A 20,628-nucleotide genomic window follows, 5' to 3' on the forward strand; every position below is an offset into this window, starting at 1 on the left:
GCACATTCAACTACGTCACCAACCCCTACTGCGATGGGACAATAATTTATAATAACCCTGTATTATTGTGACACCACATTCTTGACTGGATTTTTATTTACACACGGATATGTGTAAATTTATCGACTTTTCAAAACAGCTGATCCAATTTATCCCCAAAATTAGTAGGCCTCAACTCTTTAACAAAATAATTGTTTTCCATAAGGAAACATTCCAAACGGTGCATTTTTGCATAAGTTATGCTGAATGAAAGAGAATTTTACAGACACAGACGTCCGCCATGCGGAAAACGACTTTTCTTTACGTTTTGAGCATAGGACAGTTGTGTGGTTTGCTGGTTTGATGATGAGGTATAAATGATGTACTCGGAATGTATAACTTAACAAATGTATATTGTCTCGTGTTGTGTTGTGTTACAAAAGGTATGGTACAGGTAAAGACAGAGTGGTGACAGAGAGACGGACAGTGCTCGGACGGCTCTCGTCAGTGGTTGTATAAGCTAAGTTGGGGTGGGAGAAAGACACCCCTACTGGTTACTTAACAACAGTCCTTATCTTGAACACGACTTTTCGACGTTTTCGATGTTTTAAGTTTTTGCACTAATATTTCAATAACTGCCACTTATTTATTGTAATTGAACTTATTTTGTTTCCGCAAATATGCTGTAATTTAATAAATTAGAATAGATATAGGATACAGGATATTTCACGATAATGAGCTCGACGGAATTGAAAATGCAATCCACAATACATTTAAAGTTAATGCGGATATTTGTTTTTTGATTTAAAAAACAGAAAACATAGTTAGCTGTGCAGTTTCGTAATTTTGACATAAACGTCGTTCGCTTGGTTAAATGAAATTGTAAAAAAACGAAGAGTTTTTGGGGAAATGTTTATTGTCTGATAACGCGCAACAGTAGAAGCATTTTTATTACATTCACCATAAATCAGGATCATGTCTGTTTCCTCATCGTTCGAATACATTTTAATCATCGTATTTTCATTTTTTCGTAAATGTCAGTTGTGATAAATAAAATTATTAGAAGCGAAGCCATCATGGATTCATAATTTCATTTTAAAACAATACGATATTTAAAATAGCCACGTTAACTTTGGAAATGTATTGTGGGTTGCATTTTCAATTCTGTTGGGCTCATTATTACTCGTGAAATAACATTTTCCTCTGATTTCCACCTGCATGATTGTTTCCTAGCTAAGTACATACACCGCTTTGAGACTATTTTATATTCCCGATAATCCTTCATAATTCAAATGGCGGCATCACTGGTATAGACCATTAAATTCTTATACAGACTGATTCACATAACTTTCCGACCCTAACGAAAGTTAAATGCAGCCAGTAATACGTTATTCAGTGATAACTTGATTCCGTACGCTGATAGATTGCACGTTTTTTGATAGAAGACAGACACAGAGACAAGTGTGGCGGGAATTAATCTGCAAGGCTACAACGGTTTTTTAAATAACATGAAACAATTGAGATGGAGAGTTTAGTACTTTTCACTGCGTTATGTTTTGGAACTAGATTTAAAAACGTGCAATCTATATGCCATTCACGATGTTTTGGCATAAGGGGAGGCTATGATTTCATTTTTTAAAGTTGGATACATGTTTGATTTCTGTCATCTCTGCTGTCACTAAAGTGCTTGACATGCGGACCTATCAAAATGAACGTAACATGTTGCCGAATTTACCGTAATCATAATTAAGCGACATTAAAACGTATTGATGGTGTTTATATTAGACTGCAGAACATATTTTCAGTAAGTTACAGTGAAGTCAAGTTCTTTTTATGTATAAATTGAATCGTAGGTGAGTACAAGATAAATATGTAGCACGGATAGTGAAGGAAGAAACAACGACCCAATTGAAATGGCACAGGGGTTTTGTAAGACCTATTATAACTTCGCCATAGAGTTGTGAATGAGTGGCTTGAGCCTATTTTGAAATGTACTCCTGAAATTTGCCAACATTTTTGTAGATATTGTAAAGAACTTATTTTGGAAGATTGGGCAAAATTAATGGGAAATCTTTCATTTGAAAACGTTCTTCCTTTAATAATAATTTCATTAGGAGAATCTGACTCGGAATTTGATTGGGATTTTCATGCAGGTAATGATGATTCAGAATTTTCTAATGAAATTATGGAAGTTGAATAGTTTTGTTCTTTTTTGTCATGGACGATGGGTGTGTAAATATTTTGCAGAAAGATTCGAATAATGTAAGGCTTAATAAGTAGGTACAAGGTTTTATACAATCTAGTTCTACGGGGTGATCAAATAGGACTGTTTAAGTTGGTAACACTGAATTGTATTTTAAATCATATAACAGGAGTAACTTTCGGTTGTTGATGGCTTGTCGTTGTTAATGCTATACCTACATCAGATATTTGTCAAATAAACCAACAAAACATACCCGGTTGCAGTGTTATAAATAACCGAAATATAAAATTTTCTTAATTGTACTGCCAACTTAAACAGTCCTTTTTGATCACCCGGTAGGAACGTTTTGGTTAACATGAAAAATTCATTGAGAAGTTACTAATTCGTTGGTTAAGATACTGTATAAATGGGTTATCTAAGTGGTGCATAAATTGACAGGAGTCACTTTGTCTTTCGGTCCCGGCCCTTACTATTCTGTAGTTTGTTCAAGTCAGTTTCCTGTTTTGTTAAAATGGATTAAAAATGTGTGAGTATTGTTCTATTGTAAACTAGTAAAACTGACAACAATGCACTAGACAATGACGCAGTTTATAACCTCAAACTTAGAAAAACATAACCTAATTCAACAGACAGCTTTACTGCCAACTTAAATGCACTTTTTCCATGGCCTCCCCTTATGCCAAAACATCGTGAATGGTATATATCAGAGTACGGACTATACCTTTATTTATTATGAAATCTGGACACTCCTGGCATTATTGACAATCAGTCAATCACTTGACAATTCTTTTTTGTATGATTCTGAAATATAACCTGTTCATGTTGGATTGAATATCAGTGGTGCAAATCGCACACATTTGATATTAACTTTCATATGAGTTGTCATAGTAACAGGTCAGTCATTTGCACCACTGATGTTCAATCCAACGTGAACAGGTATTAATTTTTGTTAATTAAAATGTACTCCAATGACGAAAGAATCGATATGATATTGATACATGATGAGTCAGTTTCTTAAATAAAAAGAAATATTGTCGATTACTGCTATTTCTAAATTTTTATAATTGAGACTTTTGTGAGGGATGTCCAAACCATGCAAAAGTTTAAAATAATTCATGTTTTTGCATCAAATTATGAATGAAAAACGTATTGCTGGTTGTATTTAAATTTCGTTAGGGTCGGCAAATTATGTGAATCAGTCTGTGTATGTAGCTCTATACATATTATTTAAAATATTTTGGTTGAAATTGATGATTACAGTTTTCATGCAAATAGTTAAAATTATTTGTGTAGCGAAAGACGTCTCCAACATCCCATTTTGCCAGTAATAAATGACGTTAATCATGTTACGAAGATATAAAGTAGGAGGAACGCAGAGAATAATTTTATCAACCACATTAGCAGGTCAAATTTAACAACTTCCAAAATTATACTTCGCAGTTTGTAGACTTAGTCTCCTAATTTCCATTTTCAATTAAAACGTTCGGGAACTTTATCATGACTCGAGTAAACTGTTCAATAAATACTCTTTTGACGTATTGGAGTAGACCGAATAGAGTAAGAGATTCTAGAGTATTTAGTGTGCTATAACATTAGTTTTTGTTCGCAGAAACGTCCTCCAGAAATCGAAAGAAATGGGTCTTCATTCCTTAGCCCTTTGTGTGATCAACTCGGTGAAAAGAAACTATCCACCCGACGAAGGAGCACACATAGCGTTACGTAAGCTCCATTCTGTTTATACAAAGAAATCTGATAGAAGTGCAAACAACAGGTATCTTATCGTCAATTAATAATCCCGTTTTATCATCTCCAAGCCGGAACTAAAACATCGTAGTTTTTGTAGGCGACCAGTTATGTTATTGTAGAGTATAGGTACGTGGCGGTTTGTTTGAGAATAATCTAATTACTGGCCACTTAGACTCATTATTGACGAACGGGTTAAATAGTGTCTGGTCATTTAATCACGAAGCCATTGCAAAATTAGCCGAAGGTCGTGCCAATCCCATTAGCACTCGTATTCAATGGTTGTTTGCACATATAAGCAAGGAGTTGAGTTATTCTCTCGATTTGGGAAGTGGGTGTGTGATAATTTTTTTGTCGGATGCAGGTACTGTGAGGAGGTTCCTCGAACACCACGGAAGTTCTTTCGACATCGTGATCTTCGCCGTCGACAATACAGATTTAGGTATTTACGAAGTGCTATTACCTCTATACTTTCCGAGATCCAAGTTCGAAGAAGACGCCGCTCGTTGGCAGTTACCTTCCGACATCGGTGGACACGACGGCGAACCAATGCTGCCCGACAGACAAATACGGATCATCGATAATCCGCAACACACTCTGCACGGTGAGCTTGCCAGGGGTGGTTTTTCCAAAGTTACAGAGCATTTCCGGAATGCGTTGGTGTATGAATTGTGTAGGTGTCATTGAGACGACTGTTCAGAGATGGCGCTCGCTGTATTTGACATTTAAAATTGTCAACGTGCAAAGGAAGCTGTCTCACGGTTTTACAAGAATAGAAAATTGATTTGTCGGAGCAAATGATTGTAATTTACGACACGCAGTTGTACACAGTCCGATCGGTCAGATCCAAGGAAGGGCATTTCTTATGCTCCAAAGGTGTAAAAAGAAATATGAATATAATAAACAAGCGAGCTAATCCGCTATGTTGTTTGTCCGTAATTAAGATAAGAGGACTGGCGAGCTGCCATTGCTCTTCGTGTTTGCTTGTGCACCATGTCGTTCCTCGAGATGTCTCTATCATGATCAACGAATCATACGAGTATTCGTGTGAGTCGATCGACCAATATCAATTTTGTTATTAAATTAATAAACGTGTGACACACTTGTATGTATTGATTGCAGCCGACGAAGAGTCTATAGATTTGTCGTCTCAATTGGAAACATCCATAAATGTCGGCGAACATGCATTCAGTCAAATGCAGGGCGACCTCGACCAACAGCGTCTTCTCGGGGAGAGACCGTTCAATGATCCACTCGCCGACATCATGGTCAAGGAAATACAGCACCAGGAAAGGTGAGTGAGGTGTCCCACTTCCACCCACGTCGTAATTGATCCAAATCCGGTGTCGGTGTTGGGGTGGTTGTGATTATCATTTTGACTGTTGCGTTGGGGACGGCAGGTATTACTCCAGAATGTGTGTCATCGGGAGGTCCCGTGCGTTCGATTGCGCCATCGTCTTGCCTAGTTTAGACAACAACTGTGGATTAACACGTGTTGCTGATCATATTGCATCAAGATAAAACACACAAAATTTTTCGTTGAAGACAGAAGAGTTTACATTTTGCACTCTTTTACACTGTTGTCACAGAAGAAAAACGTTTTTGATTACGTTAGTAAATTTTAAATGTTAAACATTGAGAAAGCGTGTTTCTTGCAAAATCGAACAATTTTGAAAGTTTCGATGTCATTTTCGTTTCCTGGAGATTTCTTGATCAGGTTTGATTGTGTGCAAGTGGCGTTGGTTTGGATGGAGACTTCCTTTCAACGCCTACCTATCGTCATTAAACTATCGATCGCACTATATCGACAAAAACGACGTTTTAATAATTCACTGATACAATTTATGCTGGCTGTTATTGGTCGCCGTGTAACTGTCGGTGCCGGTTGTCATTATTGAACAACCCCCGATTACAGTCGCCAGTTACCTCGTTGTCGTCGATGTAGTTTGACTTGGACTTGTTTAAATCGCGAATTAATGTGATCAAGTACCTAATCTGTTTTCGGACATGTCGTCCGTGATGCGCGAAAGACACAGCAAAATCAACAAGACCAGTAATGCATCTTTCAAGAGGGCTTTTTACGTGTGGCTACTCAAGGCCAGGTAAATCGTATTTTTAAACTACACCGAAGAGGAAATAGTATCGAACTCACCAGATTTACCTAACAGAAAAAAAAAGTTGGTTATTGATATATTATTTCTTTTTCTTACTTAAAATTGCGGTTTTTGTGTGAATTTTGTCTATGACGATAGCACTTGTTTTGATCTGTGATGCAATTCAGAAATACGTCATAAGTTGAAGCTCGTCCATAAAATAATTAACCACTGCTCGGCTCAAGCAAATCCAACAGTTTTATGAATAATAAAATAATTAAGTTGGTTTGAGCAATATAAAAGATTAAAATGATATTTCAGCTACTTAGTGGCATCCAGAAATTTTTCTCATGCCTTGTTTGATTTGATCGGAACTTTTCGGATTTTTGCGATGGATTAATCAATTAGTAAATTAGAAAGGAAAGCCTAATTGAAATGTTAAAACAATGCGCGATCGGTTGGCCATGAAAAGTCATTAACTTATAACAGGGTTAGTAGGTGCTATGGAAATTGACGATTTCGCCGGTCACAAGTGCACCAGATTCTGGAAATGTATTTATTCACTTGTAAAAATAGGTAGTCGGTAAATAATATACATAATTAGATCGATAGTTTGTCACTGTAATTAGCTTAACACGGGGGCGGACGGCTTACGACACCTGAAATGAAAAATTAAAATTGTTTGAATAAAATACAACAGAGACCAACCAGAGTTACAAACAAATAATTGTGATACCGCAACAATGTATGTAATAATGGCAACCGAGAGCTTTTATCTTGAAACTCGATAAAAGTCCAACGCTTGAGACAATGCAGCTGTATTATTGGCTTTTAAAAGGGTTTCGAGAACATCTCACCGCCGCGTCGCGTTGAATTTCCACTTTCTAGTGCAACAAATTAACTGGCGAACATTGTAGCCCCAAATAAATTTTATTGACAGAAAATCGTATAACGAGGCCTCTTATTCGATGTAATTTGTATCCATCAAAGTTTCCATAAATCGATTTAATCGGGAAAAGCACTTCGTTAACTAATCCAATTAGGAGTGTAATCGTATTTTAATATGACTTAGAGATTCGCGACTAAAAATGATGGTTGTTGTTGAATTCCACGTGTGATTTCGTGAAGAGATTGGCATTGACAACATAAACCCCGTTTACGTTGTTTTGGCATAGTGGGAGGCCATGGTTTATTTTTTAACGTTGGACACACTGTTTGATCACAATCAACATAACATGTTGCTGAATTTCCTACGATGTCTTGTATTGCAAACGAGTAAAACTGACAACAGTGCACTAGACATTGACGCTATTTATAACCTCAAACTTAGAAAAACATAACCTAATGCAACAGACAGCTTTACTACTAAATTAAAGTCAATTTTTTAAAAACAATTTTCAAAGTGTTGTCATGTCGGTATGAGCCATTAGTTATTTGATGGTTATTAGGTTGGCAACATAAAATGTCAATTGTATGTCAGCCATTTTGATGTGAAGGCGCTTGCGCTACTGAAGCCCCAATTACTTTTAAACTTTTAACTAAATTTAAAATAAAAAGTAAAATGAGTTTCCGAAAGCAAGGATCTGGACGGCCCCTAACACAACAAGAAAAATGAGCTATTATTAGATTATGTGAAGAAATGCAGACAGGAAAACCCTGGTAATGAAAGAAAAATGCAGTAGGTAAAGCTGCACATATGTACTACTGCGGGCAAAAAAAGTGGGACATCAACGTCATTGTCTTGACTTTTAATGTGAAATAACCCTTATCTGATTCTAACCCTACTTTGAATTGTCATTAAGTATTGGAGATTGTAGGGAATAAGTGTAAGTAAGCACGTAGTGAATATTTATTTAATGCAAAGTCCCAATCAAAATCTACCTTTATCAGAAGAAGAGGGCATTTGGAAAAGGAAAATAGAAGTATAAAATAAAATTTTAAACTGTCAGCTAGAATAGTGTCAAATTTCTATGACAATAATCAAAGGCAAAATGACAATAAGGCTTGCACTACATTGAATTTTTCAAAACTGACAGAAGTTTGATGTCCCACTTTTTTTGCTCGCAATAGTACTGTCGCGAGCAAAAAAAAAACTGGTTGTCAAAATCATGCTTTGACACAACAGAAAATGCTCCATTGTAAAACGGTCATAAATATCATAACCTATCATCATGTTGTATGACATTAATTGTCATTTTTTTGACGAGCCTCTTAGAGGCTCCAAATCGCTTAAAACCTTTAAAATTAGCTTGACGGTTCGTTTTGACAAGTAGTGACATTTATCAAAATCCGTTCAGACAGGAGAAAATTCTCAAATTGTGACAAGTGTGGGACATTTTTTTTTTTAAATTTATGATAATCTAACCAAATTTTGAAATGACTGACGACCAGAATTTTTTATTCGCGACAGTATATTCAATGCACTTTTTCAGGATCTCAGATCTCTCAGATTTAGAAGACGATTGGGGTCTGAAATTTTTGAATCAGATTCTGAAAATGAATAAACTGTTTACCTATATTATGATATTACCCATTAAGTAAATTCCCAAATTCCCATTTTCTTTTTTACCTGTATATGTTCAGTTGCATTTTTCAGCCTAATTATCGTCTTCATTTCTTGTTTTTTGGTATAAAATTTGCTTAAACCTGAAACTTTAATGACATTTGAAAATTACTGACATAACCTCAAACTTGATCGAGAGAAATTTTACAATACAGGTATTCCGAAACGAAAGGTTTTAGTGTGGTACAGTCTGGTCTTTAATGGAATTTTGACATTGAAAATTGTTTTAAATAAAAAATGGACATTAAATGCAAAATTTCCATGGCCTCCCATTATGTCAAAACAACGTGAATGCATTTTACGTAGCGACTGACGGTTTTTTTTTTTTTGTAAAATAAAATAAAGCAATTGGGACGATTTTTGTCATGCTCAGAACTCGAAAATGTCATTAATTAAAATAATATTTCGGCAATAAGTTCCACTACACTTGTCAGAATGCTTTTATTGACAAATAGATCACTGATATCGAATTGCTTGAACAATATTTTCTTCAGGAGTAGGTTTATCTGTTTTTGTCGCTAATTGCTTTGTAGGTAGTTAAAGTTTATGGTATTTAAAATGGTTGTTTATTTTCGGTGAGCCTGTGCGTAACGAGAAATAAATATTTTTTATTATTCCATCATTACGAACTGTGTTTAAACATATCGTTGTTTATTGACATGTCAGTCTCGTCAGTAGGTACGTGTATATTTTCATCGTTTAAAGTTGAACACCATGAAGCTGGAATCAAATTACACCGATTCGATATCACTTAATGTTAACAACGTAGCAAACTTTGCATTGGCCACGATTTCAACCACAAACTTTAATTTAAATAATATAAAGAGCGCAGGTTAAACTGGAAACTGGTCGTTTAAATATCTATATGCACATAATTAGTACCGCGATGTGTGTAATTTATCAGCCACAACAATGTTATGTAAATTATTTGGCGAAGGTTTGTTTTTGTTTTTGTTTTTTTTTTTAATTGCAAGTCTCGTATTCCCAAAAACCACAATTACATTATAAGTAAAAAAAGTAGTGTCGTGGACGAATCAAAAACGTTGACAAATAAATGCAATTGTGGTCTGTATGATCGAAAATTAATTGAGGTTCTAGCCTTGACGGTGCGTTGCGGCACATTTTCTTATTTAGCGAACGTTGTCAACTGGTTCGACAGCGAGTAGATTATTTTAAACATCTTCGCGGAAAATTTCAGTCATTCGATCTGCATAGAAATTCCAGTCATGTTTTAGTTTCGTCTCGCGAAGCCAAGAGAAGGTTTTGTTTGGTGTTGCAACAGTGCGCCGCAATAAAAAAACGTAATGTAAATGAACTAGAAAAGGGGACAAATCGTGTCGAGTAAACTGCAAGATGTTAGCAGTGCCACTTGGTTGTGGTGACACTTTTTTACGGTCTATTAAAAAAATTGCCTATTGTTGGGTTTCGAAGTAAATTTATTTAATTTACGATTGAGCGTAAATCATAATTGAGGGGATAGATAAGAGCGGTGATGCAATTGTTTAAGGGCCATAAAGGATTATTATTATATTTTGCGTGCGCTCGTATAAAATGAAAGTGTAAATTTTGCCGGCGGACACATTCGGTTCTGGGGCGATAAGAGCGTTGGTACGCGTCTCCGCAATCGACACTCCAACTTCCGACGTCTTTCATCAGTCTTCCATACACCTGCATTTGATAGAATTTAGTGCGCGCGTTTGAACGCAACACACCGTCGGGGTAGTTGATGTATGTCGGATGTCGACGCTGGCGCGCCATTCAAGTAATCGCCGTCGAACAAGAAACAGCACAAACGGTGCCGTAAGACAATGAATTGTTGAAAGACGCGAGTTCACCCATCCGGGATGGCAGTCGAGAGTCCTCCCCATCCCAACGTGTTGACGAGCGTCACCAACTTCCTGGGATGGACCACCGTCGAAATCGACGAGGACAGGTATTTCGTTCCTTCCATGGTTCATATCTTTTTTTTTTAGTTGCGCTCGTGCAAGATTCACATTTCGGTCTGGAGTTTCGATCGTGACGTTCGAAATATTCTAATTTTAAGACGGTTTTTGCGTTCTCTCTGCTAAAAATAATCGGTGGTTGGGTTGTAGAGACTTTTCCAGCAAGCACACTGCTTGCTCTTGTTTGCATATTAATTGCTGTAAATAATTGTTTACTGTGTCGTCATGATTTATGGCGGCTGACTTGACGAAAATAATAATGTGCGGTTGGATAGATTTTCTGATTAGATTAAAATGCAGCGATTTTTAAATTTCTTTTTGCCGAAAATTGAAGTTCGAAAATGTTGAGTCGGAATTTCCATCGGATATGCTTCACACATGGATGACTTCATATACTTTGTGCAGAAAGGAACGTCATGTTAGCATATCAAATGTAAACTTTGGTGTGAAGTTACAAAGTTCGGGAAATCCACACTACCACTGTGCGTCGTGATTGTGAAGGGATTTAAAAAAAATGTACTTGGAATAAATGGACGTACCGAATTTTCCAATTATTATTTTGTATTTTTCCTTCTTTTCAAGCAATTTTTCATTTTAAAATATTGGGTACTACATTGAGTCAGTAGTCTTATGTTTAAATTATGTACATATATTTTTAGAAGTGTTGATGATGATAAGAGATAAACCCAGAAGTATTAAGTTATTACAAAGGTTTTTTGATATCAGAGTAAATTCGAAAATATTTAATAATCAAATACAGAAATACTTAATTAAAAAGTTACCTCTTAAGCTTGTTTGACACGATACTAAATTTTTGAGAAAATTTACTAGTAAATGAGAGAGGGCCAATCAGGATCTGACAAAGACAGACTATGATCCTGATCGTTCATTGGTCCTGTCGAGGGTCTCTCTCATTTTCTAACAAATCTACTACGAAATTTAGCATCGTGTCAAACAAGCTTAAGATTCATGATTTTCTAAAAAAATATTTTAAATAAAAAAATATTACATTAAAAAAGCACCAAAATGTTGCCTTTTACGGATATTCACATTTTCTCAGTCAGATCTAATTTTTACAAATGTTTAAAAAAATCGAATTAAGTTTTTAATTTTATAATGTCAAGTATTGATTTACCATACATTTTCCTGCAATTTATTGTATTCTCGTTTTTATGTTAAAGTAAAATTTAGCAACCTGTTACTCTGGTATGGATTTCATCATGCCAAGAGTAATGCGGTTGTTAAAGGAAATATTAATTGAAGCAAATAAATCGACATTTAAATTTTTATCCAAAAGACATTACGTATTTCCATTATTATTTGCAACAGTAATTTTAAATTTTGATGATCCTGCCGATAAAAGATTTTCGGTTCTGAGCTGTAGAATAAATCCAAATCCATTGAGATATTGTCCTCTCTGTATTAAACCGTTTCCAACTAATGAGGTTTCGGAGACAAGATGATAATACATATGTTGCTGCAAGGAGATGTGTGGATGTGTCACAATTTTTGATTTAACTATCCCAGATTTTACGGTGTTTCTTGTGCTGAACGAAGTCTGGCTTTGTTGTGATGAAAAAAGATACTTTTCCTGTTGGTCAATGTGGAGGATTTTTTCTGCGACAGATTTTCCTGGACGGTCCAGTTGTTGACAATGCAGTTCTTTCGTGATGGAATGAATCTGTCGTCGCAGCTCCATCAACGTTTCATTAAAATGACGTCATAATCTTCCTCGGATGAAGTCCTTTCTTTGGTGTTGGAGATGGTATCTCGTTGCGGTGTTCGATACTTAATATTGTGTCATAAATCGCGTTTATATAACGTTGTTGGCCTGACGAAACTCCCGAAGCGAAACATGCTTTATATGAAATTTCAACACTTCCATAAGGAGAGGTAGCAAGTGACGTCTGCACCGGTTGGTATTTGTCACAATACAATAAGGGCGTAGTTGAATCTGATCAACAAAAAAACACTTCATTACTTATGGGATGACCTAATGTATAATACTTTTTCACGGCAAAAATAAGCGTAGTGTAGTTGAGTTATGTTTAAAATAATCAGGATAGAAGGATCCAACACCTGCAATTAGATTGCAGTTTGTTAGGGAACATCGACAACCAGATAAGCGATAACTGGTTTGTACCTAACATTGGGTAAACCATGGTTTTAAGAAGTATGCTGATATGACACGAATGCATAAAATATACACATTGAATAATAATCAGGAGTATAATACATAGTTATTTTTATTTTTTTTGTACCTAATTAATTTTTTTCACGACGGAGAGTAGGAATCAGTTTCTAAGATTAATTGTGTCAGAAATAACAAATTATTCCCTAGGTGAAAGAAAACTTTCCAAGATTGCTTTCATTATGAATCAAATAAAAATAGTAAATTTTTGAAAGTTTATTAAAGTTATCATTTTAAAATTAAAATCGCAGTAATTACTGGTCAGTAATTTCCTCAGATTCTTCTGCAGAAAAGTCTTCAACATCCATCTTTTGGCATAAATAAATTTGCCTAAAATGCATTCACGTTGTTTTGGCATAATCGGAGGCCATGGAAATTTTGCATTTAATTTGGTAGTAAGGCTGTCTATTGAATTAAGTTATGTTTTTCTAAGTTTGAGGTTATAAATAGCGTCAGTGCAACGAGTAAGTTCATTTTGATAGATCTGCATGTCAGGCACTAGTGAGGGAAATCAAACAGTGTGTCCAACGTTAAAAAAATAAATCATGGCCTCCCATTATGCCAAAATAACGTGAACGGTGTTACGCACATTTACACGGTTGTCAAGAATTTTTTTAAATTTATCACATTACTATTCGCGATTCCAGTTATCAGTGAGAATTGAATGAACTATTGTAAGACACACTCAAGCCAACAACTTGTGTTTTTTGCTGTAACACGTGCCGAAAAAACGTAAAAGCAAAATATGTTTTCATCGAAAATGTTTTCGGTTCTAAAGACCGGGTAGAGAGAAGGAAAGCATGGGGAAGTGCTTATTAATTGGAAAACCTTGGGTGGAGAAGTTTTTTTTTAAATTAATGGTGCTATTCTCTAAGGGCTGTTATTTTGTTAACTGTTAAATTTCAGATTCTGCTGGTTCAAGACCATTACAGTTGCGGACAATGAAAAATAGTAGGTACAGTCGTTGACCAAAATAAAATAGGACAAAGTGTTACCTTACACAGTTCCACAATTCAAAGATTTGTGTAGTGTAACTGAGACGTATGTGTCTCAGATTACAACTTGATTTGACTTGACAATTGATTTACAAAAAGTTAGGTTGTGTTTTTTCACTTGTCATCTCGTCACTGTCACTATGTTCAATTGAATGATTGTGAGTTTTTGAAATATTGTCGAATGATGACACTTATCAGAATGGTTTTTTTATTTTTGACACTTTTGTTTCCTAAGAGATGTATTTCGCAAAAATATCGAATTACACAATCGAAATTTACTTTGTCCTATTTTATTTTGGTCAACGACTGTACAACTTTTGCTCAAATTCGCCAAATATTTAGCTGGTTAAATGAGGCTCTAATTTGTCAGCTAATGTCACCATTAATCATTAGTGTCATTCGTCTATCAACCACATTTACCACCTAACCTATTTCTAGACGTTTGGCATAAATCACAATGTCAAAAAAACCCAAATTGTAGGATGTAAAAAAAGTGTACGGTTTTTTATTGTCCGCAACTGTATGTCAATGTAGACGTTGTAAATTTGCTCAGTTAAATTGCTCAAATACTCGAAAAAAATTTCGAATGGACAAAGGAGTAGGTAGATTAGAATTTCATTCACGTAGAGCTGACGAAAATCGTAACTTAACTCTTCATTATAAAAATTGACCTGATGTTGAAACAAATCCAATAAATTAGCCACATTTATAAAATTTTGTGAATTTCATAATTTTTAATGCAGTTTTTCTATTTTTCCGTACTCTTTTATGATTTCCACATTTATTAAATGTACATTTGCAAATGCTTAAATAAATCTCTAGACTGGTAAAAAATAACCTACTTTAAGTGTACGGTGTGATTTAGTTCCACATTTATGTCACTGTAAAACATCGTAGTCACTCTATCGGGTTACACCTAGGCCACTTACTCCTAAAGCAAAAGGGTCGGCATTCCCTTTCAGACCGAAGTGTAGCTTTTTATGATGTTATGATCGTTATTTTGTAACTCGGTATATACTTAGCGGCACGGCATTCAAGTCGAATTAAATACACTGCACTCAAAAAATTTGCTCACAATCTGAAGAATAGAGATTACGTTTTCGTTATGTTCATGGTGTTGATTAATTGTTGGCTTTGTGTAATTATTGCAAAAAGGCACGGATTGGAATATTTTTATGGAAAATATTAATTTGTTCTAAATAGTAAAGAGTCGAAGCCTGTTAATTTTGGTGCAAGTCAGATTAGCTGCCTTGATATATGCACAATTTTGCACTTATCAGTTGCCACCATATGCGGTCACTATCGTCAAGATTAACTTCCAGCTTGTGATTAAATGTCTTTTTTGTTCATTTTCTATGCACCATCACAATGAATCAATGGTTTTTCATAAATGCATAGATGCATAGATTAAATGTAATATGTATTGTTATGCTCAGGGCCGGACTGTGGTTTTAAAACAAGTGAGGCAAACTTCAAATGTCGCGCCCCAAAAACCAGTTTCATTACTAATTAATTAAAAAATGATAATATAATATCAATAACACAACTACCTCTCCAAAACTGTATTTTTAATAATTTTTAACTAGTAGAAAAAAAAAACAAACTACCTATGTTGAATACAATTAAAAACTAATAAGTAGGTACTTAGGTACTATGGCGGCCAAAAAATTTTGGCCGTCACTTTGTTGACATTCAAGTAAAGTGTAAATAAACCTTTAGGAATCGTAACCCCACTTTCGATTCTTGTCATTTTGACAATCAATTTAAACTGTTTGAAGCTCAGATATTCCAAAAATCCGACATGAATAAACAAAATTAGAGCAATCGTACATAGATAACCTGAGGTAAACGTTCTGTGTAGTAGAAATGACAAATTAATTTTGAGTTTTGAAATTTACCACCCAAAAAATAACGTTCATATAATCAAGACGGTAATCATGATGACAATAAAGTACGGATTACAATTTTTTTTTGAATTGACAGACAATGACGGCCAAAATTTTTTGGCCGGCATAGTACAACTTACAAAAAAATTTAAATTAAAGAAAGGACACATGGCGACATTTAGTTTTCGGAAACTCGTCGATCATATTATCGTAGTCTATTACTGCGATTCTGTTTCAAAATTTAGCAATAATGTTATTGAACAACATTGATTTTGCATAGATGGCATAGATCAAACCAATCAACAGCTTCATATCATAGCAACTACAACATTGTTATATATTAGTATAGCAATATTGGTAAATTTTAAAACAGAATCACACCGAATAGTGGAAGCTAATTCCGACTGCATTGCTAGAATGGCCAAGCTATTCAGTTTTTCCTGTGACAACCCCGATCTTACATATGTTTTAATTAGTTTAAGCTTGGAAAAGCTTCTTTCACCTCCAGCAACAGTTACAGGCATGGTAAGCAGTATCTGCAAAACAATAACGGTGTTCGGTACAATGTTTCTAATCCCAACATCCTCTCCGATTGCTTTTGTTTTAGAAGGGCTTTCTTTCGGTAATTGTTCACTTTAACTACTTCTGGAATTTTTGCGTTTTTTCTGGCTAGACAGACTTAGGACGTCCTCCTACATCGTTTCCCACCAGTCAAACCTTGTGTAAATGAAAATTTTCCTTACCCTTTAGTAAGACTTGGCGCGACCTTGACGATACCTTGAAACACAACAAGAGAGAAAAAAAAAGGCATTTGCACAAGGTTTGAATGGTGGGACACGATCTAGGAGGACGCCCTGAGGCTGTCTAGCCAGAAAAAACGCGAAAATTCCAGAAGTAGTTAAAGTGAACAATTACCTTCCTTTCTTCTCTTTATTTTAAATTGATGACCCGACAGTTTGATTCTTTTTTTGTCCATTTTCTAAAGAAATTAATTTCTATTTAGAATAAAAACCAGTCAGGTACTGACTTCGACTGACTTTTCTTTGTACAAACTATGTACTACTAAAATATATGGTAACATAGTAAAAAACCCACAAAGGATAAAAGTGGCACAAGATTTGCACATAAGTAAACACTGCAGGCGGCCGCCCCTCACACGTGCACTTCCTCGAACAGTTTAGGTCTAGACCACCGGCCGGTAAAGCCGCCTTATTGGTGGCGGTGTCGGCACATATCACATTTCAAACAATAAAAGGGCATAGTAGCATAGGCCAACCTATTTCTATTTCGTGGACGAGGAACCCTTGCTATTAGACTAGATGTTAAATTGGTTTAGGATTTCTTTAGTGTTCTGAATAAATAGTAAACTCAAAATGCGCCCCTGATTCCCGTCTAGTGAGGCAGTCGCCTCTCTGCCTCATGCCACCGTCCGGCCCTGGTTATGCTGCATAAAATATGCATTCGCAATATGTTTTAAAATACTTTTGACCAACTGTCGTATAAGGGCCTTCTGCCCTTGAAGTATAGTTTATCGTTAACGGATATTACTATCAAATAATAATGGAAAACAAATATGGTTCTAGTACTAATGGAAAGACATATCGTGCGTTGGAAAATACGAGTAGACTTTTTGAGATAAGACAAGTTTTAATTATTTTCTGGTGCTTTTACTACATTACACGTATGTGTATGTTAGTTTTCAAAATATGTATGTATATGAACTATCATTATCTGAAATTGTTCATCTTTTCATATTAGCAAGTCTGATGCTAGAAATTGTCGAGTCACATTTATAATTTGGTATTTAAATGTGGAAATGCCGCTTAACATGTCTGGGGAAATAGCAGTACTCATGCGATTTTTCTCTCCGGTTGTTTTTGTATTATAGTCACACAAAAGACTTCCAACTTCATGGTCAAGGGACAGTTCTTAATTAAAATGGCTAATTTACGTGCATTTTAATGTTTTATGAATTTCCATTATGATTCATATTCCCACGTTGCACGGTATAAAATTAACCACAAAAGAAATACGCATCTCTGTGTACGGGTACGCTGTAAATTTTTAATTTACAGTGTTTGTCCTTCGTGTTGGTCTTTTTGCCGTTTTCGCCTTAAAACAAAAGTTCATTATTCTTGCAAACGCCTGCGGAATTTCACAAATGCATCTGAATATCTCGTCCCGCCGGCGACAAACTTTAATTAAAGAAATATTTGTTCCTCGACACTTAAATGTTTCCAAAAATTCATCAAGCTGACCTCATATTGATTCAGTAGCGCTGAAAATGTTAGTGTATTCGTATATCGCAATCATCTGATGTCTCGTTTTTTTCTTCTTGTTGATGGTGTAATTATCGAACGTATCCTTGTGCAGTTTGAATGTATTAAACCTATCCTGTTTCATTTAGAACATTACGTATACATAGTGCAACTAAATAAAGTTTTGATATCCAGTTAAGTAGCAACGGAATGAATACCTACCCAGTTATTCGATAAATTACCCGATTATTAGGGAAAAAACGAATCCTGTTTAAGTCTTTGTAACTCTGGAACACATTGGGATTTGAAATAAATTGATTGATTTGGAGATAATGTAATTATTGCAACTTGCTATCCTCCCTAATTTTCTGGAAATCGACCCAGAAATCTACCATAAACCGTGCTATCGGGGTCATCTCTTCCCTGAAAATTCTTTCGCAATTCTTTTACCACGCCAATTTTTTTCTCAATTGCAGTTATCGCTAAAACGGACTTTCTTAAATGAGGCATAATATCATAGTAATGTAACAACAATTAACTATACATGTCACTCAAAGCTCCATTTGTTTTAATAATAGCCTGTTTCGTTTTAAGCTGCCTATTAAATTAGCAATCTGTAATCGTAAATTTGAATATTAAACACCGTTCACGTTGTTTTAGCATAATGAGAGGCCGTGATTTGTTTTTTTAACGTTGGATATACTGTTTGATTTCCGTCACTAAAGTGCCTGACATGCCGACCTATCAAAATGAACATAACATGTTGCTGAATTTCCCGCGATGTCTGAGTACTCTTCTATTGCAAACTAGTAAAACTGACAACAGTGCACTAGACATTGACGTTATTTATAACCTCAAATTTAGAAAAACATAACCTAATTCAACAGGCAGCTTTACTACCAAATTAAATGCATAATTTCCATGGCTCCCCATTATGCCAAAACAACGTGAATGGATTTTATAGCCTGTCTCAATTTTAAATTTCTACCACCTGTTGAATTATGTTGGTAAAATAAAAATATGTATTTCTAAATTGTTGTAACCAAAGTTGACAATATAATTATTTTATAAACAACGACAGTCAAATTAAAAAACAAGTGGTCGTCAATGTCACAATTTGGCATAAAATTGAATGAATTGAAATGACATTGACGACCCCTTTTTTTGAATTTGACTGTAATTTACTTGATGCTAAAATGAAAAATGCTCTAAAAATGTTTCGAAGAGATAAAAAGGTTGGCATCCGAGTTAAGTAATAGATAAACTGATGAAAAAGTGGGAAATATTTTTTCGGCAAGTGCAAAATTCTGATATTCTAAAATCTTGAGTTGTAAAAACGCAATTGACAGACACAGACACTGATAACGTCACAAATACAACCTGACGCGTTTTTCACCAAACAGTGTTGCCGGTTGTGTTTCTAACGTAGAATGAGTGTTGGTGGAAATTTAGAACTGAGACAGACTATACGTTTAAAATTTCGTTATGTCATTGATGATAGATTTGCCTATGAAATTTGGTACTCATAAAATGGATTTCTCAATGTGTTCAGGATTTATGAAGATTTGAACAGGACTCGTTTTTTTTCTAGACACCCGGTATTATATTTGCAATAGAGCGAGTCAAAGTTTAGAATAATGTTAGTGTTTTCAGAAAAGAATTTGGACCGGTCAATTTTATTTGTTTAAAAGAAACATTTTCTGATAATTTACATTTTTCTACTGCTTTTGTATGTACATGGCTTTTGGACTGAGGGTTCCTGGGATATCAATTTTCAAAAGAAAAAACCAGGTGACAGTAAAATTCCAATTGTGTACGGAAATTTTCTCGAAAACAAAACCTATTCAATAAGAAAATGACACTCATTCACATTGTGCGGAAAGCTCAAGGATTCATAAAATATTTCCATTCCAAATTTGTGTATGTACTGTATAAAGTTTTGAGTCGTTGGGTTTAGTTTGCACAGGAATTTTAATAAACAATTTTCTATGATTATAACAACTATGACATAAAACGCCTATTTTCGAACATTTCCCTCGACATTTTTTTTTATAGGGAATAAAACACAGCTGTGAATAATAGCCAAGTGTTGTGCAGTACTGCAGTAACGACGGCGCAGCTCTTCGGGAATCGAATAAAAAACGACAAACTTTAATCACTTTTCGCGCTTAAACTATTAACTTGAGACAGATGCCGTTACAGATTTTTTTAGAGAATTTTTTATTTTATTATAAAAAAAAATTTCCACAAGTTTTATGCAGGGTCATTATAAATGATTGTCCCGTCGTAGTTGGCGTTGAATACCCACATACATTTTGAATGTGCCGCTACCCTTGCAACGTTAGACAAACTAGTGGCCAGATTTCCACTACCTATCGGCGATACTAGTCTCACTCATTTTATGAAGCTTGCGGCACATTCAACTACGTCACCAACGCCTACTGCGATGAGACAATAATTTATAATGACCCTGTACTGTATCTGAAAACCATCCATTTCATACAGAGTATCTACAGGATGTTAGATAAATGATCTAAATATCAGGCAAAATTGGGTAGATTTTTCCTCGATCATTTTTTATTTGGATGCTAATTTGGTTCAAAATGGGGTGCGGAACAAATGTACCCCATCGTTTGATATTCACAATTACGAAAAAGTTTCGTTTCCAAGGATATTATTAAAAAATTTTACGGCAGTAGTGACTGCAATAATAGGTACAATTTTCAGTGGTTTCTCAACGAGTTGGTGTATTTTTCTTGTCAACAGATTTAAAA

General features: G+C 35.1%; 1 protein-coding gene and 1 long non-coding RNA gene across 4 annotated transcripts in view; one reads left to right on the forward strand and one right to left on the reverse strand.

Annotated features, from left to right (window-relative positions):
• Positions 1-7,954, reverse strand: part of LOC138135831 (uncharacterized) — a 325,387-nt gene extending 317,433 nt beyond the window's left edge. Inside the window, exon 1 of the long non-coding RNA XR_011161102.1 lies at positions 7,713-7,954. This is a non-coding gene — a long non-coding RNA (uncharacterized lncRNA). The remainder of the gene's footprint in view (positions 1-7,712) is intronic.
• Positions 1-20,628, forward strand: part of Gdap2 (ganglioside induced differentiation associated protein 2) — a 33,975-nt gene that overhangs the window by 10,120 nt on the left and 3,227 nt on the right. For all 3 annotated transcript variants that reach the window (XM_069054727.1, XM_069054729.1, XM_069054728.1), the window contains exons 5-7: positions 3,792-3,901; positions 4,290-4,529; positions 5,048-5,219. In XM_069054727.1, the coding sequence (XP_068910828.1) occupies positions 3,792-3,901; positions 4,290-4,529; positions 5,048-5,219 (522 nt within the window). The remainder of the gene's footprint in view (positions 1-3,791; positions 3,902-4,289; positions 4,530-5,047; positions 5,220-20,628) is intronic.

This window comes from Tenebrio molitor, chromosome 7 (assembly GCF_963966145.1).
Source record: "Tenebrio molitor chromosome 7, icTenMoli1.1, whole genome shotgun sequence".
NCBI lineage: Eukaryota > Metazoa > Arthropoda > Insecta > Coleoptera > Tenebrionidae > Tenebrio > Tenebrio molitor.